Below are 26,265 nucleotides of genomic sequence, written 5' to 3' on the forward strand. Positions count from 1 at the left end.
CTTTTGAATGGGGAAACTTCTCATAAGTAAAAACTTCTGATTACTTCAGGATGATCCAAAATTTACTTCACTGGGACTGCATTTGAAGACTGATTCAGCTGAATCAAACTTCAAATTCTTAACCCTGTTAGTTTTAGGACTGTAATATCCTCATTATGTTGCTGGTTGTCCTGTGGCATTGGAGGTGATAATTTCAACTATGTTCTACATCTAGTTGTCACGAAAGACTTCATGCAACTGAGCTGCTGCATAAGAAAGTGGCTTCTTTGCTCACAACTTCATCATTACATGATGACACTTCTTTTGTAGCTCCGGCTTGAACTGTGATTTTTATTTAAATTGCTTAAACACAATGAGAAGATGGATGCTCACATAATGAGTATTTTCCCACCATGAAAGAAAGGAAAAGCAGGCACAAAGCCCTAAACTTTCCAGGAGTTCTTACCTCCTCAGGCTATCCTTAGAGCTCTTCACCTGCTGCAATATGGGATGATATTGGAATACTAAGTGGGTGGGCTTCAAAGAGGGTGACAACTCAGAGTTCCTGCGTGTGCATGAAATAACAATAATGTTCACATTATTAGGCCCCAGTTATTAATATGTGATGGGAGCAGATCCACAACTGTATAGGGAAAGGTTAGTGTGTTTGATTGTAAGAGCAAAATGGGTGTGTGGATGTTAAGTAGAACACCCCAACTTGCATTTCCATATTCCACCCCCCCCCCCCCGCGTAACTTTTCTGTTCGCTGTACTCTGAAACCAAAAGTGAGACCAGCTGAGAGAAAGTGCTTGGGGAGGACAACAGAGAGTTCAATGGCTGGCAGTGGTAGGTATTTGCAGTTTTCACCTGTATGCCCCCTTTTCTCTTTAAATTGCTCCCAACTCCTGCTTTCTACATATATTGTTAAAACTTTGCCCATGAAGCCTACTTAACATTGAGTCTTCCGAGTATTGAGAATCAACAGAACAATTATGAAATAAATGAGTTTGGTCAGGGCAACTGAGCAAAATCATTTGCTTGCTGAGTAAAATTCCAGAAGCAGAACATGTCCAGAAGTGAGATACTGTAATATATGTTTCTATAGATTTCCACCACCACCACCACCACCACCAATGAGTTGGAAAATAAATGTACCGTATGTTGGGAGACAGCAATGAATATTCATAATTTGAGGACAACATATTGTTGAGCTTGCATAATTAAAGTCTGTAAAATATCGATATGTGGTCACCCAGACAGGCTGTGAATGATCACTTGAAGCCTCATCAGGGTCAGTCTACAATATTTTAAGCTCATACCATTGGCTTTGTGGTGGCCAAAACCTATTTGGCTTATAATTCATGTTCTTGTTAATCACCACTACCACCCTGCTTATTTTTATTCATTTTAAGACATTGTGCCATATTTTGGCAAAGGGCCACTCACGTGACTCATTAATGTGCTGCTGCATCCCAGAAACTTGCTACATTGGCTTGGATTGTGACCTAGTTGTATGATTTGTGACGTGTGCCTAAACTGTTGTAGTAGCATTTCTTTGCTAACAAAATGGGTCACAGCTTCGCCAGCATTAAAGATCTGTTATTTTTAAGCCAAGCTATTTTATAGTCCAGGAATCTACAGATTCAAATAACATTTCTCCTTCCTTGTCTTTTGAGCTTTTTAAACTGATGGCCAACTTTGGTATGACTTGTTCCTAAATTTTTGAATATAGAAGTAAATTTTACCAGTTTTAGTCAATAGAAGTAGTCATTGGCTTTTTAAAATAGATTCATAAAGCAGAATGTGTGAGCAGATTTTTATCTGAAGCTTGGTGCTAAACAAAATTTAACTGTAACCTAAATGCCACAAGTTCTCAGTCGATCGTAAAAATGTCTGCAGATAATTTGCTGGAGTGCAGTCATAAAAGTAAGAATAATGACTTCCACTTTCTCCTTTGACAAAAAAGGAAAGTACTCTATAATATCTTTTTAATCTCCTGCAAAAATAAGTGGTGTTCATTTTTGAACTGCTGGGTTAGGTGAGCTAGGTTAACTGTAGGTTTCTGTGTGGTGGTATACCTCTTAATCATGGAATGGAAAAGCATAGGTTTTTCAAAATTGTTCAGCAAGCATATTATGAAACTGTATTTGAAATATTGTAAACATTAACTAGAATGAAGTGGTTGAAAGATCAGTTACAAAAACCTGCAAGCCACGGCTCCTACAGAAAGTAAGAGGACCAAGAAATGTGTGTATAATCAAAGTCACTTTGCTCCTAGGCTCTAACCAGTCCTCCTGATTCCTAGGCCTCTGACAACAGGCCTCTTCCTGTTTCTGAGTTCTGTGGAAGGGGAAGCCCGCTGCTGAGATAAGCATTATTAAAGTTTGCTAATGGTGGAAATTTCACCCCCTCTCTGCTATCTAAGTTGCCAGGTGAATTAAACATTGAAATTGACTGCTAGGCTAGGTCATACACAGCACAGATACACCAATAGAGCTTGAAGAATAACTGCTAATGGCTTGGGGATCAAAGAAACAGACTAACAAAAGAAAACATTTATTTACAATGTATACCCTAATTTACTTCCACAAGTTGGGTTATACTGAGCTGTACAGATTGAAATCTCAAGTTGCTAGATCTTGATGAGGATTTGTCTTTTACTTCCAGTCCCTTAAAATATCACTGTAACCAACAGGAGGTTGGAGAAATAGTCAAATGTTCCTGTGCATTCTCATATGAATGTGTGAAGTCTTCCTTGCCCTTGGGTTACTGCTGAGAGCTAATTTTTCTCATTTGATTATGGGGCAAAAGTTTCCAATTCCTGGAAACTTCCTCTGGGCTAAAACAATTATAACACAGAAGGGTTTTTGTTGCTCTTTTTCTAACTGTGTACAGCAACATAATAATGAAGTGTGGTCACATAGCAGAAAATCCTCCTGCATTTGCTGGATTGCTTTTTAAAAGCAATAAAAAAATGATTCTACTGAAAATTACAAATAATCAAGTAAAATTCTGTATTTCACTCACTCATCGGTGAAGAAAGAAAGAGAAGGTATAAATGTTAATTTTCTCCTTATCTGACTCCAAGATTTTATAAAGGGTACGCTAATATACAATGGCTATACTGAAGACATTATTCTTTTAGGCCTTGTTGAAGAAACTTTGGGGCTTGAGTGTCCTTAGTCCATGGGTGGGCAAAAAGTAGATCAGATGTAGTAGTAGGTATCTAGGTCATTTGCAGTACATCTCCAAGTGTTTCAGAGCGCAATTGTAGCAGCAACAAAATAACTTTTTGTTAAAATAACATTTAACACCTAAATTAGGCTTCTGAAATGAATACATCTCGCGGTAGCCAAGAGTGAACTTTTGTGTTGGAGTGTGTGCTCAGTTCACTTCTGCTACTGGTAGATCTTGGGTTATAGCAAAAGACAAAGTAAGTCTGACAAACCTGAAATCTGCTCACCGCTGCCCTAGTCACCCTAGCATCACGGGCTTTTGGTGGCTCAGTGCAGATGCATTTTCTCTCTCTTTTTAGCATACTGCATTTTCAGGAGTTTCAGGAATATATGTGTCCTCAGGAAGCACAGTGTGTGTGTGTGTGTGTGTGTGTGTGTGTGTGTGTGTGTGTGTCAGCAAAAGATCTATCCCTACTGTCTTGCTTCCACCTACTTATGTTTCTAATAAATTCTGTGATCATAGTCTACATGTCTCCAGTCAATTAGTCATTGGAATGCTAGTAGCATAGGTAGTTAGAAATTGGGAGTCTTCCAGTTGTTATCCTAAGTGAGGTCTCTTGAAACTAACTTGCCATTCAGTTGCGTTAAACTAACTCCAGAGCATAGACAATACAAACCACAAATTAGTTAAAATAACAGTAAGAATGTTTCCTCAGATACCTTCAGGGTGAATTTTATTTTATTACAAAGCAATTAGGCAAATTCATGAAGGACACTGTTAACCACAGTACTGTAGTTCAGTGCGGATGCACTATGCCTCAAAGTACTGGATGCTGACGGAAGCAGAGAAGGAACATAACTTTCTTGCCTTGTTTCCAAGTACCTAGACATCTGGTATACTATATACAGAATATTAGATTTAGATTACTGCACTTTAGTCTGATTGTGCAAGACAATTTGTACATTCTTAGCATGATGTTTGATTGTTGAATATACTCTTCCCTCCCCCCGCCACTTAATCTTCAAAAAGCCTTTACACTTGTATTTAAGTCAGGTTGACAGGAGGCTTTCTGAGCATTTGACTTAATGCTTGAAGGTGCATCAGCTCCTATACCACCCTACTCCAATATATATATATTGGCGATTAACACATTTGAGAGATTCACACAAGTGCCCATTAATGAAGCCTTGACAGCCATTCAAAACAAATACAATCCCCCCGAATACATCCTGGACCTGACCAACCACTGCCTAACCAACACGTACTTCATCCACAATGGACAAAGATACAAACAGATAGAAGGAGCACCTATGGGATCACCCCTCTCACCGGTCATCGCAAATTTGTACATGGAACACTTTGAAACCAATGCTTTAGACAAGTCAGAACACAAACCCAAACTTTGGCTCAGATATGTTGACGACACCTTTGTAATTTGGCCACACGGGAAAGAAAAACTAGATAGCTTCCTCACACATCTCAACAGCCTACACCCCAAAATACAATTCACTATGGAAATAGAAGCCAACAACCAACTTCCCTTCCTTGACGTCCTAATCTACAAAAAACCTGATGGCTCCCTAGGACACACTATCTACCGGAAAAAAACACACACCAACCGCTACTTACATGCACAATCACACCACCACCCTGCACAAATAAACTCCGTAGCCAAGACTCTCATCTCCAGAACCAAACGCCTGGCTGACAAAGACCACTTGACAACTGAGTTACAGAATCTCTCAAATGTGTTAATCGCCAATGGATACCAGCAAAACAGGGTTACGAAGCTAATCCAAAAAGAAACACCCCCCAAAAACCAAGACACAGAAGAAAACAATGGCATGGCCCTCCTTCCTTATATCAAGGGCACTACAGATAAAATTAGCAAAATCCTCCATAAACACAATATCAAAACAGCCTTTTGCACCAACCAAAAAATAGCCAATATCCTCAGAAACCCCAAAGATAAAATCCAGTTGGAAAACCAAGGGGTCTATGAAATACCCTGCAAAGTCTGCCCAGCCACGTACATTGGACAAACAAACAGACGAATAAATGCACGTATCGCAGAACACAAGAATGCCGTCAAAAAAGAAGAAAAAACTTCCTCTCTTTTCCAACACATGAAAGAAACAGGACACGAAATTAATTTTGCAGATTCCAAATTGCTCTTTAACATGGAACATCACCACAAGAGAATAATCATGGAAGCCATCGAGATAGAGAAACACCCTCACAACATGAACAAGCGTGACGACACGTCCCGCCTGCCAGACATCTGGAAATTAGCCCTCCCCACAAAAACCGACACCAGAACCAGAGGCACACAGAACGCCATCACCAATCAACCACACCAGACCCAAACCCAGACCCTCTCCACAGATAAATTACAGACACCATCCAGTAGCCAAACCATAGTGGCACCTCCGGATGCTGCACCCCCCTGCAATCCCTACACAGATCTGGCTGGCACAGGGCACAAAACCACAGCTCGCCCCTATACTCGAAGCCAAGCCAGAGCACAACTAAGTGCAGTACAGCCATCTTCTCAGAAAAACTCTTCACAAGCTCAAGAGGTCAAGACACGAAAGCTTTAGCAACTAATCCACACCTAATGACCCACCTAAGTGGTACTCAGAATATCACTCAAGAAATCACTCAAGATATCCCTCAAGTAATTAAGGAACAAAAGAAGAAAAGGCACACTAACCTGGGAACTTCCTCTCTGCCCAGAACGTTGGAGGCTATACACCACACCCCCTCAACAGTATTTATAGGAACTCAAACACTGAGATCCTGCTCTGTTCCAGTAACAAGAAGCCGAAAGCACCAGCCTGAAGATGACGAGTGAGACCTCGTCGAAACGTCGCCTAGACACCCCAACTCTTACACGGGAAGACACCCGAAGACACCAAAACCTGCATTCCTGTACCCGTGAAAATCTACGAAAGCAAATATATATATATATGACTAGGGGATGATCAGAAGGAACAGAGTAGCTGTTGGCAGATGGCTCCAACACAGAGTTGACAGTTCCAGTGGGCTGCCCATCTGGCAGCAAGTGACACATAGAGTACTTCTCCTGCCAGGAAATCATGGGGATAGATTACAAGCCTCTCCATTTTGTGCCAGATAATGACTTTCAGAGCATACTTTCTTGCATAAGGAAACGCCCACCAAAACCTTCCATTCTTCATTGGAGCCCTCTGCCCGTTGCCACATCTTCCCCCTTCCCCCAGGTGAATGTTTTGTTCTGGGTGGGTGTGTGGCGGAGATAATCGCTGATGGTGTGTTGATGTGGAAGCATAATTGAGATAGGAATCTGTTTGAAATGAGCTATGCCTGCCTTTTATCTGCTTGTAACAGGCCAAACATGGGTGTTAGTAAAGTTGAGCACTCTGGCACTGCATGTTTGCCCTGTTCTGGTGTTTATTATTATCCAGGGGTTTAAGGAAATCAAAATGGTTGGGTCACTTATCTTCCATTTTTAAAGAGACTCCTGATGATTAATGTTATTATTGGATGTTACATTTCTTTGTGAAGTTCCGGAAGTGTTAGTAGGCAGGAAAGCAGTACAATATGAATAAAGCCATTATCTTGAATGAGAAATTTCTGAAGATATGAGTATTTTTTAAAATTATTTAAACTTTATCCCTTGTATATTCATGTATTTTATCCCTTGAAAAGCAACTAAAAGGATAATATCCTTGAGGAAAGGTGTTGGGTATGACTCTGAAATAGTGTCCATTCCTTTGCCTACCCTTCAATTGCTCTATCCAACATCCCACTCTGGGATAATAATGAACTTGGGTGGTGAGTACTGAAAGAAATTGAGCTAGAATAGGGCTTTCAGAAACAAGGGGAACATATCAGCAAGTTCAGGGAAATCTCAAAGCCCAGTAAAATGGGAGGAATAAATCTGAAACAACCTGGATTGAGCCTGTACAGTAGCTAAACAATGAGAAGGAAAAGAATGGAATGGTCTGTTGGAGGCAGGTATGGCTAGCTGATGGAACTTTGAACTGGAGCACTCCAGTTAGAAGGTAAAGATACAGCGCAACTTATAGTTGAAAGTCCTACTTGTAGGGTCCTACTTGTGGACATAAAAGTGACCTACTTCATAGGTGTCAGCAAATTGCTGAGAATTTATGTAAAGCAGTTTGAGTACAATGGTTAATATTGTTCTTCAGTGGGAAGATTGTGTACAAATTCCCATTAAACTGTGAATCTTTTTTGGTGATACTAGAACAGACACACATAATGAGCTTATCTTACTTGAATGTTAGGAAGTAATGGAATCACCCCACATTACCCTTCTGATCCTTATCATAACTGTTAATTAATGCACTTGCAGAAGAGAGAAAACGTGCCATATTCTTATTGAAAAAACTTACCGTATTTTTCGCCCCATAAGACGCACTTTTTCCCCTCCCAAAATGAAGGGGAAATGTGCCTGCGTCTTATGGGGCGAATGCAGGCTTTCGCTGAAGCCTGGAGAGCGAGGGGGGTCGGTGCGTACCGACCCCTCTCGCTCTCCAGGCTTCAGGAAGCTCTGCGCAACCCTCGGGAGACCGGCTCGAGGGTTGCGCAGAGCTGCCTGCAATCCCGGGACCAGCGCAGCTCTGCGCGGCCACCGGGAGCCGGGGGAGAAGCTCCGCCCCGCTCCCGGTGGCCGCGCAGAGCTGCCTGCGGTCCTGGGACCAGCGCAGCTCTGCGCTGCCATCCGGAGCGGAGCGCTAAACTCCGCCCCGCTCCCGGTGGCCGTGCAGAGCTGCGTGCGGTCCTGGGACCAGCGCAGCTCTGCCCGGCCACCGGGAGCCGGGGGAGAAGCTCCGCCCCACTCCCGGTGGCCGCGCAGAGCTGCCTGCCGTCGCGGGACCAGCGCAGCTCTGCCCGGCCACCGGGAGCCGGGGGAGAAGCTCCGCCCCGCTCCCGGTGGCCCTGCAGAGCTGCGTGCGGTCCTGGGACCAGCGCAGCTCTGCCCGGCCACCGGGAGCCGGGGGAGAAGCTCCGCCCCGCTCCCGGTGGCCCTGCAGAGCTGCGTGCGGTCCTGGGACCAGCGCAGCTCTGCCCGGCCACCGGGAGCCGGGGGAGAAGCTCCGCCCCGCTCCCGGTGGCCCTGCAGAGCTGCGTGCGGTCCTGGGACCAGCGCAGCTCTGCCCGGCCACCGGGAGCCGGGGGAGAAGCTCCGCCCCGCTCCCGGTGGCCCTGCAGAGCTGCGTGCGGTCCTGGGACCAGCGCAGCTCTGCCCGGCCACCGGGAGCCGGGGGAGAAGCTCCGCCCCGCTCCCGGTGGCCCTGCAGAGCTGCGTGCGGTCCTGGGACCAGCGCAGCTCTGCCCGGCCACCGGGAGCCGGGGGAGAAGCTCCGCCCCGCTCCCGGTGGCCCTGCAGAGCTGCGTGCGGTCCTGGGACCAGCGCAGCTCTGCCCGGCCACCGGGAGCCGGGGGAGAAGCTCCGCCCCGCTCCCGGTGGCCCTGCAGAGCTGCGTGCGGTCCTGGGACCAGCGCAGCTCTGCCCGGCCACCGGGAGCCGGGGGCGAAGCTCCGCCCCACTCCCGGTGGCCGCGCAGAGCTGCGTGCAGTCCTGGGACCAGCGCAGCTCTGCCCGGCCACCGGGAGCCGGGGGAGAAGCTCCGCCCCGCTCCCGGTGGCCGCGCAGAGCTGCCTGACGTCGCGGGACCAGCGCAGCTCTGCCCGGCCACCGGGAGCCGGGGGAGAAGCTCCGCCCCGCTCCCGGTGGCCCTGCAGAGCTGCGTGCGGTCCTGGGACCAGCGCAGCTCTGCGCCGCCATCCCGAGCGGGGCGCTAAGTCCCGCCCCGCTCGGGATGGCGGCACAGAGCTGCCTGCCGTCGCGGGACTGCAGGCAGGTCTACGCCGCCATCCTGAGCGGGGCGCTAAGTCCCGCCCCGCTCGGGATGGCGGCACAGAGCTGCCTGCCGTCGCGGGACGGCAGGCAGGTCTACGCCGCCATCCCGAGCGGGGCGCTAAGTCCCGCCCCGCTCGGGATGGCGGCACAGAGCTGCCTGCCGTCGCGGGACTGCAGGCAGGTCTACGCCGCCATCCCGAGCGGGGCGCTAAGTCCCGCCCCGCTCGGGATGGCGGCACAGAGCTGCCTGCCGTCGCGGGACGGCAGGCAGGTCTACGCCGCCATCCCGAGCGGGGCGCTAAGTCCCGCCCCGCTCGGGATGGCGGCATAGAGCTGCCCTCCCCATCGCCAGCCCCACAAGCTCGGGGGACAGCGGGGAGGCAGAGCGTGCCTTCCCACTGTTCCCCGACCTGGTTCTTCCAGCCCCCGCACCTGGGGGGGGGAATAAAATTTTTTTTCTTTATTCCCCCCCCCAAAAAACTAGGTGCGTCTTATGGGCCGGAGCGTCTTATGGGGCGCAAAATACGGTAGAATATTTTGCAAGCAAATTTTCTGAGGCACTGAAATTACTGGACTCTCCTCTCCCTCTGTGTCAAGTCCTTGTGTGCACAAGCGTACTGTCTCTGGATCATGCATGTGAACAAGGCCCACTTTTAGTTCTGCTGCCCACTCATGGGTTTTCTCTCTCCAGTGGTGTAATGCAATCAATTGTCACATTTTGGCTGTGCCAGGGACACTTTATCTGAGACTACATATTTTGCTGCTCCACTCAGTCAAGAGAGCTAGGTTACTACCAGCTTGAACACACTTGGAAGTCAATTAAAGTGGATCTGTGTTTAGGGTTATTGTGAGAATTAGGTTGCCATCTAATATTTTTTTGGTTACAGGTTGGTCTGGGTATATATGGGCTACACCTCCCAAATTTCTTTCGGGTAAAAACATAATTTAAAATATCAGTATAGAAGCTTCCATAGGAAAGAGACAGTATTTGTTGTCATCAGCTTAATTTTAAACGGTCTTCAAAAAAAGAGTATGAAAAGGCTCTTGGATATGGATTAATAATTGATTCTTTGTGCAATGCTTGCTAACACTAAAATAAAAAATAAAAAATCAGCTGAAGCTGGCAAGGATTTTAGAGAGGCCACTGTGTGCTGCTTAGTCTTCTGCTGTGCTTCACTGCTTTTATCTGTTCTCAAGTTGTTTGCACAATCTTGCTGTGCCCAAGGGTTTTGTGTCAGAATAATTGCCTTATTTTTGCAAGCAGGCAATGCGAAGCTTCTTATTGGGTGCAAATGGTAAAATTTTCAGGGAACACTGTTTCTGAGCGAGGCTGATTTCCTCCTTGCCCTGGCTACCCTATCTCTTAGTTTTGTGTATTAAGATACCAGGAAATGTAAAAATCCACCTTGTACTGATACATTATTTACCTTCTAGCAAGCTTAATGTGAACAGCAATGGGATTAAAACAAAATTAAGGGAATTTTAGCTTTGAATCTCAAGAACTACAATGTTCCAGTCACAGAACAGACCCTTTCTATCTACTCCTGCCTTCTGCAGCCTACTTTGCCCCACCCCCAAGCTGCGCTTGAGTGTCACAGCGGCATCTGGAATAGGATTTTTATTTATTTGCACGTTTGATGAGGCTTGGGGGAGGAACAACAGGCAAGGCACGTCAGCAGAAATCCAAGAGCTTGCATAAACTCATATGATCATAGAATTTGCTTTATTCTAGATCTAGGGTGTATAAAATAGATTTATTTATTTATTTAGTGCAAATTATGCTTCACATAATTTGGATGCCAATTTCTTAATCTCTCTAAATAAACAGAAATAATTACAGTACATCTTGTTAGTTCTTGGTCTTTGTGGCTTAATGTCTTTATTTCTCAATCTGTGGGGGAAATGGAAGGGATATGTGGAAATCGTTGTCTTAGATGTGGATTTGGTTCCTTCCAGATAATGTTGCAATAGAAGAGGAACATTCATTATAGTTTTATTCCAGCATTGATTCTGACATTCTGAGACCTTTCTGGTTACTCACTTCAATAAGCTGTCAAGTTAAAACTGTGTCCTTTTTTGCAACATTCACACTTGCCATGATCAGTTGCATTTATAGAAAAGAGGATCTTTCTCTTTACATGTTCTGCACTCAAAATGTTCTGAAGGACTTACCATATTGAGCTTTGCATATTTTGCTAATTTTACAATAAATTTGTGGTGAGTGGGAAAAGTGTTAAGTGTTTGCATTATTTAGTGATGACATTGTAACGGTCCTCTTATTTTTTGTTTTTTTCCTAGGACCGGAATCGGCCCTATGATACTTTTAACTTGCACTCTTTGGAAAATTCATTAATGGATATGATAAGGACTGATCATGAGCCTCTTAAAGGTAAACACTACCCTCCCAGTGGCCCACCAATGAGTTTCGCTGATATAATGTGGAGGAATCATTTTACAGGTTAGGAATATTCATATGTTCATACTCACTTTAAAATAAAACAGCTTTTTTTGCTGCAATAACATTTATGTTATACTTTTTGCTAGTAACAAATTGTTAATATGTTTTATGCTACTCTTTGGCTTAAAAATCTCAGTTAGCTAATTAAGCATATAGTGTGGTTAATGATGCAACTGGATGCTAAATAATCATGGTTTCTTTAGAGGACTTTTTTTCTTTTACAAAAAGATCTTAGGCTTTCAACTTCTAATTTTTAAATCAATGAAACCTACAAAATTGATAATCCAGTTATTCTGTTATGAAATGGGTTGCTAATATTTTCAAGTGGTTGTTTAAATATCTATCCATAATTATCATGTTTCCAATGTGGATACAAATCTCAAATTGTTTGGAATTAGGGGGAAAGAACGATTACATTTTTTAAAAATCACTTCTTTGGTTGAGATAATGAAATATTGATATCTCTTCAGCTGAGAAGACCAGGCTGTTCTTTCAGCTCCAGTGATAAAGATTAAACTACTCCTAGCACTCATCATAAACTATGTGAGTGACTGGTTTGGGCAGCTTTTAGTTTAATAATTCATACTAATGTCTACTTCAACATCAGTCTCGCCAGTCTTTAGCTAAATGTGCCATATAGCTTTTAGGAATTACTTAACAGAGAGCAATGGATTTTGTTGGGGGAAAAAATATTATCACAGATATTTAGTGCACAAATTTTGAGCAATATCTAATTGCTTATCAAACTTTGGAGATCAAGCAGTTTGTCTGGGATCTAAACTGATCTTGTATTTAACTGTCCAGATGGAGCAGAAAATGGATTTGCATTCATTCCAAGCTCCATAGGACACCTAGGATATATTGGAGGTCAAAATCATCAATTTAGGTTGGTTGTAGGAAGGCTGAAGACTGGGCAAGTGAATATGGGAACTGGTACTCAGAACAGTGAAGCATTTTCATCTTTCAGCCTTTTAATTCCAGTGAAGTTCAGAATGCAAGCCTCAAGTAAAGATCCTGTTAAAAGGATTCACTGCTTTGGAATTACTTGTTCAGCTGAAGTGAACTATTCCTGCAATGCCATTTTGACCAAATGTTTTATTTACACTTGATTCCCACAATATTTGCATAAACTTGTTTGAAAACATTTACTGTATTTCTGTGATTTCACATAACTCAAGTATAGTTTGGGAATCCAAGTGTAAGTTCTTGTGTTTGAATGCCACCCCCCCCCCATCTTTGACTGATAGGTTTGGAAGGCCAAGTTTGAGGAACTTTCAGCTGCATTTGTTGGCCTCAGACTGGAAAGATGTAGCTTTAACCTTCTCTTTGTTTTCTTACAAACCAGCCACCCAAATGGCACCACGTGGGCCTGTTTTCTTTCTATTCAACATTATGTGCTTTCTGTATGTTTTTAAAAACAATTGGCTAGCTTTCTTCTTTTTTTGAGGGAATAAATGGGGGGTGGTTTCTTACAGAAGCAAACTACATATACCTGAGCTTAATGGGAACTTAGACCTTTACAGCACACCTGTGCCTCTGAAATGCTCCCCCACAAAAAAACATTCCTGCACATAGACAGCAAGTGTGCCAAGGAAAAGACCCCTGGAAATGGTTTCCCGTGGACACAGACATACATATGAAAGATTTGTGTATTGTACTCAACCTCCTATCAGCCCCAGCCAGCATGACCAGTGATGATGGGTGTTGTAGTCCAGCAACATATCGAAGACCACAGGTTTCCCATTCCTGCTTTTGTCTCTGGTGCAGTATGGCCTAGGTGCTGCTGTGTTATAACAAACTTCATAACGGACAGCTCTCCTACGTATCTTGTAAAGGCAGTACTAGAAAAAGTAACATCAGAATTAATTTAAATACTCAGTCTGAAGTTGCAGTACACTTATTTGTCCTTGAATAAAACCATGTGACATGTCTCTGCAGGGGTAACATGAGATGTATTCTATGTCTCAAGGACTGATTTACTTTGCATATATGTGTGCCAGATGCTTGAGGCAGCTTTTAATGGGCTGTTATGATGTCAAACTCAGTAGATATTTGTACATACAGTGTTCCAGTACTCCCTATTAGGCATAAAAATGCAAATGCATGTTTGAAGAAACATGGAAAGTTGATAAAAACCTGTGCATATACATTCCATCCTTTTCTAAAGGGGTGTCTTTTAGCTTGGGAGTCTTTCACAGAGACCAGTTGCAGAAATGCAAGAAAAAGTGCAGTGCAGGCTTGTGAATTGGAGGACTAGTTTTGGTAGAAAGGTGGGAAAAAATAATTTGAATAATAAGACTGGCTTTAGTATTGGCCTACTAACTGGACCTTAAACAAGTATCTGAGATGTTTTGGAATTTTCATAGCAAAGGTATCAAACTATGATGAAATAAGAGGCATTTGGGGAAAGTCTGTAGCAGTCTGTGCAGTAAAAATATGCTGGTCTCTTTCTGCTAAAATAAACTATTGTGTTTGAAAATAGACGATATGAATGTGTGCTAGCCAGGTCAGTTGTCCTTCTGTCAGATAAATGAATCTTGGAAGGTCTGCTTCATAGCCATTAAGTCTTTTCAGATAAAATGTCAGCTTGCCACTGGGCACTGTGAAAAGCTCTCAACACCTATTCTTTTATGAAGTGTCCTCCTGACTTGACTTCTGGTTCTATTCTTTATACAATTGTGCCTGAGTATAGCACTGATCTTGCTGAGCCTGTTGCCTTCTCTGGAACACAATTCCCACTAGTCAACTTTACATACTGAGACAGAATCTTTGCTGCAACTTATGTTAAATGAATTTCCCATGTCTCTTAACTGTTGTGTTAAAGACCTAGAAGTCATAGGAAGCAGCTTTGTATGATAACATATATCACCATATAGAAGCTTTTATTCTTCTGGAACTAAAGGTCTTCTCCAGCTGCTTGGCAAACCTAATTCAAGCACCATATGTGTCTTAATAATCCCAAAGGCCAGAGAAGAGCAATTAAGGTCTTATCATAAGCTGACCAGTTATGACATAGGTAGTTTAGACAGTAACAATTCAGTATTTACATGTTTTTTAACATAATAATTATAATTATTTATTAGAAAAGACTTGATCATTATCATTGGCCACCTGCTGATGGAAGCATGTGGACCACTGGTTCCATATCTGAATCTGCATTTGTGAAGTGGGGTGGGGGAACTGAGTATCATGTCCTTGATGTGTATGCTTTGTTACTTAGTCCAGTGGGCACATTATAAATTGCCCTTTGCTCTGAACAGATGCAAATGTCTACCAGCCATCACTATTGTTAAACTGTAGCAGATAGGTTTTCTAATGAACTATAGAGTCGTAAAATGTATGTTTTTTAAAAAGTCTGGTGATGTTTATTTTCATTTTCGCTGAGTCATGTACCGTAGTTTTCGCTCCATAAGACGCACCCCCCCCCAAAAAAAAGTAAGGGGAAATGTGTGTGTGTCTTATGGAGTGAATGCAGGTGGGAGGCTCTTGCTGGAGCCGTGCGCTCTTTAAAGAGCTGCGCCTAGCATGTGTGCGGCTCTTGTGGGCTTGCTCTGCTGGCTTTTCAGCGAAGCGGGAGGAGGGACGGAAGGGGCTCCATATAAGGGCTCCCTTTCATCCCTCATCCCACTTTGCTGGGAAGCCAGCAGAAGAAGAGGCACTGCGCAGCTATCACTCTTGCTCTGCTGGCTTCAGCGAGAGCTGCGCAGCAGGAGAAGGGACGGAAGGGTTTAAAGCAAGAAAAGCGAGAGCCATTTACATGCTCTGCGCAGAATATATTTTTTCTTGCTTCTCCCCTCTAAAAACTAGGTGCATCTTATAGTCAGGTGCATCTTATGGAGTGAAAAATACGGTAGTTGTTTTGCTCAGCAATATTGACACTGCTGGTGATTCTTGTCTATTGTAGTTCTCTGCATTATTGAGAACCAGGCAGCTGAAGTGCATCATGATAAAGATAATGTTAAGGGAATGAAATTCAGTATTCCTGTAGGAATGCACGAGTTCTCTAACCCAAATCCAGTCAGCTGAGGTCACGTGGCTGGAATTACACAGTTGGCTGCTAACTCTTTTTGGCTCAGTACCGCTGGGATTGCCTGCTAAAAAGCAAAAACTAAAGAGGGCATTGTGTGCTGCAACATAATGTTTACATAAAGTGTGTTTGAAGTCTCTCTGTTTAGAATATTTCATTTATGAAGAAGAATGACCTCTTAGAACTTTAAAATATTTTGAGGTTTTTTTCAGGTACTGTGAGCCAAATACAAGTTCTGAGGCAGTCAAAGTTGTTTTACCTTCCCTATCTATGGGGAATCTGAAGTCCGATATAATATTGTACACCTTTTAAAACCAGTTTGCATACCGTATTTTGCGCCCCATAAGACGCTCCGGCCCATAAGACGCACCTAGTTTTTTGGGGGGGGGAATAAAGAAAAAAAATTTTATTCCCCCCCCCAGGTGCGGGGGCTGGAAGAACCAGGTCGGGGAACAGTGGGAAGGCACGCTCTGCCTCCCCGCTGTCCCCCGAGCTTGTGGGGCTGGCGATGGGGAGGGCAGCTCTATGCCGCCATCCCGAGCGGGGCGGGACTTAGCGCCCCGCTCGGGATGGCGGCGTAGACCTGCCTGCCGTCCCGCGACGGCAGGCAGCTCTGTGCCGCCATCCCGAGCGGGGCGGGACTTAGCGCCCCGCTCGGGATGGCGGCGTAGACCTGCCTGCAGTCCCGCGACGGCAGGCAGCTCTGTGCCGCCATCCCGAGCGGGGCGGGACTTAGCGCCCCGCTCGGGATGGCGGCGCAGAGCTGCGCTGGTCCCAGGACCGCACGCAGCTCTGCAGGGCCACCGGGAGCGGGGCGGAGCTTCTCCCCCGGCTCCCGGTGGCCGGGCAGAGCTGCGCTGGTCCCGCGACGTCAGGCAGCTCTGCGCGGCCACCGGGAGCGGGGCGGAGCTTCTCCCCCGGCTCCCGGTGGCCGGGCAGAGCTGCGCTGGTCCCAGGACCGCACGCAGCTCTGCGCGGCCACCGGGAGTGGGGCGGAGCTTCGCCCCCGGCTCCCGGTGGCCGGGCAGAGCTGCGCTGGTCCCAGGACCGCACGCAGCTCTGCAGGGCCACCGGGAGCGGGGCGGAGCTTCTCCCCCGGCTACCGGTGGCCGGGCAGAGCTGCGCTGGTCCCAGGACCGCACGCAGCTCTGCAGGGCCACCGGGAGCGGGGCGGAGCTTCTCCCCCGGCTCCCGGTGGCCGGGCAGAGCTGCGCTGGTCCCAGGACCGCACGCAGCTCTGCAGGGCCACCGGGAGCGGGGCGGAGCTTCTCCCCCGGCTCCCGGTGGCCGGGCAGAGCTGCGCTGGTCCCAGGACCGCACGCAGCTCTGCAGGGCCACCGGGAGCGGGGCGGAGCTTCTCCCCCGGCTCCCGGTGGCCGGGCAGAGCTGCGCTGGTCCCAGGACCGCACGCAGCTCTGCAGGGCCACCGGGAGCGGGGCGGAGCTTCTCCCCCGGCTCCCGGTGGCCGGGCAGAGCTGCGCTGGTCCCAGGACCGCACGCAGCTCTGCAGGGCCACCGGGAGCGGGGCGGAGCTTCTCCCCCGGCTCCCGGTGGCCGGGCAGAGCTGCGCTGGTCCCGCGACGGCAGGCAGCTCTGCGCGGCCACCGGGAGTGGGGCGGAGCTTCTCCCCCGGCTCCCGGTGGCCGGGCAGAGCTGCGCTGGTCCCAGGACCGCACGCAGCTCTGCACGGCCACCGGGAGCGGGGCGGAGTTTAGCGCTCCGCTCCGGATGGCAGCGCAGAGCTGCGCTGGTCCCAGGACCGCAGGCAGCTCTGCGCGGCCACCGGGAGCGGGGCGGAGCTTCTCCCCCGGCTCCCGGTGGCCGCGCAGAGCTGCGCTGGTCCCGGGATTGCAGGCAGCTCTGCGCAACCCTCGAGCCGGTCTCCCGAGGGTTGCGCAGAGCTTCCTGAAGCCTGGAGAGCGAGAGGGGTCGGTACGCACCGACCCCCCTCGCTCTCCAGGCTTCAGCGAAAGCCTGCATTCGCCCCATAAGACGCAGGCACATTTCCCCTTCATTTTGGGAGGGGAAAAAGTGCGTCTTATGGGGCGAAAAATACGGTACCTTATTTAAGCCATTGAAAAGTTTTCTATTTAAATATACTGTAAATATACTTAAATTCCACATAGATTCCTTTAAAATATAAGTAGTAATATTTAAATTATAATATATATAGAAGTATTACTGGTCAACATAGCAATTTAATTTCCAAAATCTTGAGTTTTTCAAGGCTGCACCCTTCATGTTGATGGCAGAAGTTTAGAACTATCTTGTTGATAAAATTTCAGATGCAGTACTTCTGCCATAGATTTAATCAGAATATATATTTTTAATCTGGTAGGCAATGTATGTGTAACTCATTCATGCTAATATCTAAACAACATTTTTTAGGAGTAGGTGGATGGATAGATGTTGTTATTTTCTTTTATTTTTGAAGAATTTGCAGTCTTTCAATCGTGCTTAACAACATGAGAGAAAGCAAACAGCTATTTTGCTACCATTGTACACTGGCATGAATTATTTCTTCCTCCTGTGCTTTGAGCTGCTTGAAGCCTTCAAGTAAAGTAGAAGTGGGATTTGACCCATCTTACCATTACTGCTTATGTTCTCTTAAAGTTAAACATAATGAGAAACTTGATGCACATGAAATTGTTCACTCTTACCTTAGTGCCTCTGGAGTGGAGAACTATGGTCGGACTTACAGTGCTAATACTGCAGTTTCTCTTGAGCCATGCTTATACTGAATCATAGTTTTCGCCATAGGAAGTTTTGCTATCTGAACAACACCTTTGTCAAAGAAAAAATAGAATATGTGCTCTATAGTAGAGGACATCAGCTAATACAGATACTATAATCATTTTCAAAAATCCAATTTTGTTCCCTAGTAGTTCTTGAAATAAACCTAATGATTTAAGTAGGGCTACTGAGAATAATAAAATGTTCAAATCTTAAACTGGCAAAAAAAAGTTCTGGTCTCTACTGGATACAAATGGCTGCTTATAACTCGGCACTTCGTTTTGGCATTTTCTAATGGATCTTCCTCCTCTACCTTTTCTCATCACTTCCCTTTTTTTAATCTTTTTTAAGCTTGTAAGCATGACGGCAGGGCTTGTGTCTCATTTTGCCAACAGATGTTAGCCTCTTTGGCAGACCTTTGTCTGAAATGTGGGAAATAAATGATTCATACTTGTTGCAATTAAGCACGTGCCTTGTGGTGAATTAAAGTTGCCCCAAGTAACTGCATGCAGGCCCACCACTGAGGGAGAATACAGGCACTGTTGGCACAGCTCTCTGCTATGCTTTCTTGGTCAGGAAAATCCTGTCCCCACACCACCTCCCAGTGGCGAAGCTGTATGCTCCTGCACTGGGGGCGGAAAGCAGGTGGGGGCGTGGCTGGTGCGTGTCCCGGGGGCGTAGCATGCCACCCATGGGGGTGTGGTGCGTGTCCCAGGGTGTGGTGTGCATCCCGGGGGCACACAGTGCGTGCCTGCGGGGGGGTGGCGCCTGGCACGGTGGGGGTGTGCATCGGGTGTCCAGGACACAGCCACGATGGTACCCTCCCCGATGGTGCCGGGGATGGTGCGCTCCCCCCTTTCCTCCACCAGTGCCTCCTCCCTGGCCGGAAAAATAGGGAGCGCCAAAGCCAGAGAAGTTGAATGAGGGGAAGAGTAAGTGTTATTGACCCAGTCAGGGTTGGCAATAACTGCCCTGTCATGATTTGCAAGCTGAATACCATACATGATGCAAACATTTCAACTGGTATACTTAAAGTTACTTTGTCCTTAACCACTTTGAACTTGAAACTGAAAATATCAACCAAAAAACACAGCTGTATTTGTATTAGTTTCAGTCAGATGTTATTACTACTGTAGTCTTCTCCCTAAAAGCTAAGATTCTTGGTTACAGCTAAACTAAAACACAGAATGCTGACTAATATTATATGTTATTGAGATATTTTTGAAACAGCAGTAATTACTAATTCTATTGCTGATCAACTTCTCAAACAAAAATTAATGTGAAGTATTTTAGTTTTAAGTTATTCACTCAAGGAGCTGAAGACCGAAACTATCATGTGTACTTTCCTATTTAGAGCTCTTAGTATTGTAAGAACAAGTATGCGTGGCTGCTCATACAATTTGACATTTTTGCTTTTCTGGGAAGGTAGTTGTCAAGAGAAACTTAAAAATAGAAGGCAAAGGGCAGGTGACAAAATGTCACACAGGCAGCACCTGGCAGAGTGACTGAATGAACACACACACACACACACACACCCCAGATGTCACACTCTTGATTCTATTTTTATATCTGGTTGAATAGCACAATTCCAGCCTCAGCAAAGGAAAGGAGGAGAGAGATTAAATATGCATTGAGAGCCATAATTCATAGCATGCTCATTTATTCACTCATATCTAACCATAAAACAATTTAAATGGTTGGGTAACCTTTTATTGCAGTCATTATGCTGATAACTATTTTGGCAGACATTTGTGTGCCATATGGGATTCTTCTGCAGACATAGCTAGAGATTAGATTGTATTCACATGCTGTTTCTTGCTTGGGTAGTGTGCACGCCTCCCTTCGGGGAATGGGTGATTGCATATTGGGTAGAGGGCTACCCTACTATACCACAGTGAGAAGTCAGTATATAACTTGCTTGTTGTTCTTGGAAATGGATATCCCATGAATGAATATGAAACAATGTGGGTAGCAAATTCCAGTGAAGGTGCCTTTTTTCTCCTTCTAATGTCAAGTGAGGCTTCTATTAAGATTTTTTAAACTGCAGCAGCAATAACAGGCCCATCTGCTTCATCCAATCAAGTCTGTGTTACACATGCCAGGTCAAGTCCTCTCATGGATGGCAGTGGTCTTATGAATCATTGATCTTGCATTGCACAGCAGCACCTTCAGGTCATGTGGGTATCCCTTGCTGATTCCAGTATCCGTCTGGACAAGACCAGACCTGGAAGCAGGGATAGTCCTCAAATAACGACTAAACCTGCCTCCTCGGTAAGGACATGGTCTGGTCTTAGCGTAACTCCTCCTCCTACCCGTGATCACTGAGATCGGTTGTCCCAGTGCACCCCCCTCCCCCGTGGAACCTGCCCCAGACATTTTGTTGGCTGGGACCCACTCCCAGGCAGCCCTGACCCCTCCCCTTAAAACAAAATAAAACCTATATAAAAACAAAACAACACAATAAAACAATAAAAACCCAAAACAGTAAAAATTACAAACATACGAAAATTAAACACCAGCTGAGTTCATGGTAGGCAAGATTCAAACTAGAAAATTTCTGGTTTAACTGTCTCTTAATTTGCAAAAATACAGCATACTGCTATTGCAGTCCTCTTTCAATCACTACACAAGTTTTAGTGAATAAAAGAGGGTCACAAAAGTTGCCAGAAGCAAGGCAGAGAGAGGATTCTTTATACTAACATCTTGATGGTCTCTAAGCATTTTCTGCATTGCAGCAGGTTGGACTAAATGACTCTTGGGGTCTCTTCCAACTCTACAATTCTGTGATTCTAAGCTATGTGCCTCAAGGATGCTTCTTTTCAGAATAATGGAAGAAGGGATTTATTTCTGTCTGAACTATCAGCATCCCATTAAGCAGGCACTGAACATCTGTGGGTTGTCGTCTTCTTTCCAGTGATTTAGTAGAGTTGGAGTTGACAGTAACAAGCAACAATCCAATAGGTTGAAATAATGAGAATTCTTCAGGTGTTCCTTTCTCCACACAATTAGCATTGCATTGAGGATGAAATGGGGGCCTGCCATACTTGTCCTTTCCCTTCAGTCATCTCCCTTCATGAGTTGGAGGGTGACTGTCTACAGCAGGGAGCCTATACAAGTAGAGTAGGCTTCCTTGCAGAATTTAGAACCAATGGGAAGTCCACGTGAATGAGTGCTGCAGACAGTTGCCCTCCAACTCACGGAAGGGGATGGTGATGGAGGAGAGTGCTTTTCCCCACTTCCTCCTGAGTGCAATGTAATTGCGTCAAAAGGAACACTTGAAGAGGGCTTCTGTGAGAGTTTTCAACAGCAGTTTTTTCTTGCTGAGCTAGTGAAGAGGGACAAATACTTTCATTTCTAGGGTTCAAGATTTTGCTTAAGGTGTTAGTTACTTGCTATAACTAAATAATTTTAATTATTGAATTGAATAGTTGAAGAATAATAACAATATAATAATTAATATTATAGTATTACATAAATATTTTAGCAGTGGAACAGCCCTGGTTGGTTTGATGGCTGTCACCTTTATCAAGAGAGAGATGGCAACAATGCAACCATGCTGGCACTCCCTGATGTGTCAGCACACTTGACACTGCTTTTCATGGTGTCCTTCTGCAAAAACTCAGGGGTTTGGGAGACACTCTGTTAAAGAGGTTCTGCTCCTGTCTGTGGGGTCACTACCAGAAAGTAGCATCAAGGGTCTGTTGCCCTGCCCCATAGTTTTGGGGCTATTTAGCTATGCTGATATTTATGAAATGATTGGGAGTTGTCATCTGGGTATTTGGATCATGGTGTTATTGGTATGCTGATGACCCACAGCTCTCTTCCCATTCCATCTGAATCTGGAGAGGCTGTGAAGGTGTTGGAGTGGTGCCTGGAAGCATGATGCACTGGATGGAGGCCAATAAACCAAAACTCAGTTTTAGTAAGGCAGATGAGCTGTGGCTGGCTGGTTCCTATGTCTTATAATTAATTGAATGACCTGCTTTGGGAGGGGTTGCACTTCCTCTGCAGGCACAGGTTCATAGTTTGGGAATACTCATGGATTCCAATCTGTCACTGAAGTCTCAAATACGTTCTGTGACTTGGAATGCTTATGCCCAGCTTAAGCTACTTTGTCAGCTGTTGCCATTCCTAAATGGTGATAGCTTGGTCTCAGTACTTCAAGCTGTAGTAAACTCCAGTCTGGACTACTGCAGTGTGCTCTACATGTAACTGCCTTTGAAGATAGTCCAAAAGTGGCATGTGCTACAATAAGAACCCCCCCCCCCATATATATGCTTTATGTTGTTTTTATAAATATTTATTGTTTTGTTTGCTGCTCTGGACTTCTTTGGGGTTGGTTGGGATAAAATAATACTAAATGATTAACATAGGTCTGTCAAGTTAATAATTTTAAAAGTGTAAGTCTGAACTGAAATATTACATTTAATTAAATTAAATTTATAAAGTGAAATTGGCAGTGTTTAAAGTTCCTCTGATCTTCCCCTTCCATTTTTCTTTAGCAAATAGAATGCATAATTACTATTAAACATTCTTATAGAGAAGTATATAAAAAGCAAATCTTTTCTAATTTCATTACCATTTTTTATGTATTTGTGAAATCTAGCATTGAAAAGTAGCCTACTGAACATAAAATATGATGCCAAAATGTTCTATTTTTTAGGTCGTATGGGTATAAATTTTCATCATCCAGGAACAGATAACATTATGGCTCTCAATAGTAAGTTTACATTTATCTTCTTATAATGCATTTTATATAATTTGACTATATGCAATATGCTTTTAAATATTTGTCTTTTGGATACAGTGAAGAGAAAGGAAAAATAGATGAAAAGTCTATGTACATTTAATCAGTCTCTACTGCTACTATAATGTGAAACAAACAAATAACAGAACACATCTATGGACACAGAGGTAATATTTGATCAGATGCTGATTTTGTGGAGATCCCTTATAAAATCATGAGGATCCATAATAATCTGTGCCTTATATACATGTTTCCATGGCAGTGCTGGAAATAGCAGATCTGTGATTTTTGACAATGCAATCAATGGAGATGGATGTGATTTGAGATTTGATGGTAATTATTGGTGGTGTGTAAAATAAAAATGCAGCTTTGAGAGGATGTTTTGCTGAATCTCTTATGCATGTCTCACCTCTCTTTCTCTGACTCCTGCGGAGCACCATTTTCCTGCTCCCAGTTTTCCAGATTGTCCCCCTTTATACTTACTTTATCCTTTCTCAGTCATTCCACTTTCTATTCTGCTGCTCATCTGATTCTTGAAAAGCAAATAGAGCTAACAGACGAAGTAGAAGTGCCCATTGTTTTGGCATCATCATCACTTTGAGCATAACTTGCTGAAAGGCTGCATGCAAAACATTATAATTAAGAACAATGCTCCTTCATTTTCTTGTACTTTTCAAACATGGGGAAGGGGATAGTCACCTTTGCCATCTCACGACAAATGGGGCTCTGAGTGGGAGAGGGCTCAGAGGCTTTGCAGGTACCAGAGGAAGTCCTCATGGGTGTTGTTGTGCCCATGGACGCCATGCTGGTAACCCCAACTTAAAAACCTCTCCCAAAACCAGTAGTACAGGACTGTGGAATGAACTCCCTGTCATAACTGTAAACTTCTCCCTTTTCTTGCGGGGAATAAGGGGATTTCCCTTTTAAAAAAAGGGAAACGTTGACAGCTATGCTCCCTGTCCTTCCCTGGAGGTTTTTAAGCAGAAGTTAGATGACTGTTTGTCATGGATGCTTTAGTTGCGATTTCTGCTTTGTAGGGGGGGGATGACTCGATAACCCTCAGGGTCCCTTCCAACTCTACAGTTTTATGATTCTATGTGAAGCATAGGAGTGTCTTTCTACTATGTCAGTGTTTCCCAAACGTTTTTGGGCAACGGCACACCTGTTTACTGAAAAAAAATCTCGCGGCACACCACCATTAAAGCCCCGCCCCGTGACGTCAGCGCGCAGCGTCACGCCGGGAGGGACGCACAAAAGTGAAAGTTTTTTCCCTCGGCAGCTCCTCTCAGCTGCGCTCAATCCGCCTCGGAGCGCAGGAGCGATGCCTCTCTCTGGCTCTCCCTCCGCGCAGGCTGAGGGAGGGAGGGAGGGGCGCGTGTGACCCGTCTCTGCTGGGAGACCAAACCCAGCGAGGCAGAGTCGCGCGGAGGCGCCCAGGCAGCGCTGCCGGCTGCGAGGAGGAGCGCCAGGCAGCAGCAGGAGGCGCGGCCTCTCCTCGCCGCCGCCGCCCCGCCTCTCGCCGCCCGACTCGCCCGCCTCCCTCCAGGCATCTCGCGGCACACCAGCCGATGTCTCACGGCACACTCGTGTGCCGCGGAACACCGGTTGGGAAACACTGTACTATGTCACCTCATTCACTTAGCCCAGTATATGCAGGTCCCACTGTCTGCACGCTTGCTATCTGAAAGATCAGTTATCCACACTTAAAGGATTATGCCCAAATCTCACTCAGCAGGTTCACTTATCTGAACAGCTGACTTCCTTCCTTACTTCCTTGTTTGTTCGTGCTTTGTTGGTTGGCAGCAGCCATTTTCCAGAAGAAACCATGGAGAGAGGAAAAGGGGAGCAAGATCAGACAAATCAGAGAGCAGGAGAGATTGGACAAATCAGGGTTTTTTATATACTGTATATAAAAAACTTTATCTCTCTTTTGCTGATTGGCTGCAGCCATTTCAGGAACAAACCCTTGGGGGGCGGGGGGACAAGAGCAGGCAAATCCAGCTTTAGAAATATTTCCATAGGAAATAATAGAAATTGTGGATATGTTATGTGAAGGCTTGCCAAATGAAAAATTTCCAGGTAATGCATTGTGTTCAGTAAGCAGGACCTGCATGTGCAATGCAGTACCTTTTTTAGTGTAGTGAAACATTTTGGGCTTCAGCAGCCTGAGAATTATGCCCTGTTCAGGTCTTTAACTCTAATACCATATGTTGGGAAGGCAAGAACAGTAGCTTTACAATACTTGTTTATTGGTTAGCGAAGGGTATTCTGCATATGCTCAAAGGCACACGTTTATTCTCACCAGAATATTGCAGCATGATGGTTTTCAGTGACTAAAGGAAAAACATGGCTGATGATTAAATTCCTTCTGGCCTAACTCTTCCCTTGCTTAGTGGGTAGGTAGCTTTTGTGGTATAGCTTTTGTGGTATGTCTAGATGTTGTGGCACTACCATAGGCAGAATGCCAAGTTGTCAGGGTTGCTGGGAGCTGTAGTTCAACATCACATTGACTATCTCTGTCTTAACATAAAAAGGCAAAGGGACCCCTGACCATTAGGTCCAGTCGCGGACGACTCTGGGGTTGCGGCGCTCATCTCGCTTTATTGGCCGAGGGAGCCAGCATACAGCTTCTGGGTCATGTGGCCAGCATGACTAAGCCGCTTCTGGCGAACCAGAGCAGCGCATGGAAATGCCATTTACCTTCACGCCAGAGCGGTACCTATTTATCTACTTGCACTTTGTCGTGCTTTTGAACTGCTAGGTTGGCAGGAGCAAGGGCCGAGTAATGGGAGCTCACCCCGTTATGGGGATTCGAACCGCTGATCTTCTGATCAGCAAGCCCTAGGCTCTGTGGTTTAACCCACAGTGCCACCCGCGTCTTAACATAGTTCTGAGGTAATTCCCCACTGTAAACAGGGACAGTAGCAATATAGTATCCAAGAGATGTCTCTCTAATGTTCTGCCTAAAGGTTACCTAATAGAACCAATATCACCCTGTTGTAGTTACAGGCCACATATTAAATGTTCTATAATTTTAGCTAAGTTCCATTGTGAGAGTAAATACTAGGTTTTCAAAAGGAACTGATCCGTTTGTGCTTAAACCTACTTCAGAATCCAATGCTAGACATGTTTTAGGGAATGAGGCCCTTGGAGGCTGACCTCATCATTTGAGAACAGAGTCACACTAATATACAAAATCTCTATTGCAGGATATATTTTAGTAACATGAATGTGTTCTGTAACTACACACAGATCTGGTTAACATGTAATGCTA

At 45.2% G+C, this 26,265-nt stretch overlaps 1 protein-coding gene across 18 annotated transcripts in view; it reads left to right on the forward strand.

The window, feature by feature from the left end:
• The window catches only part of CPEB3 (cytoplasmic polyadenylation element binding protein 3), a 77,740-nt gene that overhangs the window by 21,005 nt on the left and 30,470 nt on the right, over positions 1-26,265 (forward strand). For 7 of the 18 annotated variants that reach the window (XR_014526848.1, XM_083505884.1, XM_083505882.1 and 4 more), the window contains exons 3-4: positions 11,325-11,484; positions 22,908-22,964. Coding sequence is in view for 16 of the 18 variants with exons in the window: in XM_083505884.1 (XP_083362010.1) it covers positions 11,325-11,484; positions 22,908-22,964 (217 nt within the window). In the remaining 2 variants the exon portion in view is untranslated. The remainder of the gene's footprint in view (positions 1-11,324; positions 11,485-22,907; positions 22,965-26,265) is intronic. The other 11 variants (XR_014526849.1, XM_083505886.1, XM_083505873.1 and 8 more) reach the window with 2 other exon arrangements.

This window comes from Podarcis liolepis (assembly GCF_965112155.1).
Source record: "Podarcis liolepis genome assembly, chromosome: 5".
Classification (NCBI taxonomy): domain Eukaryota; kingdom Metazoa; phylum Chordata; class Lepidosauria; order Squamata; family Lacertidae; genus Podarcis; species Podarcis liolepis.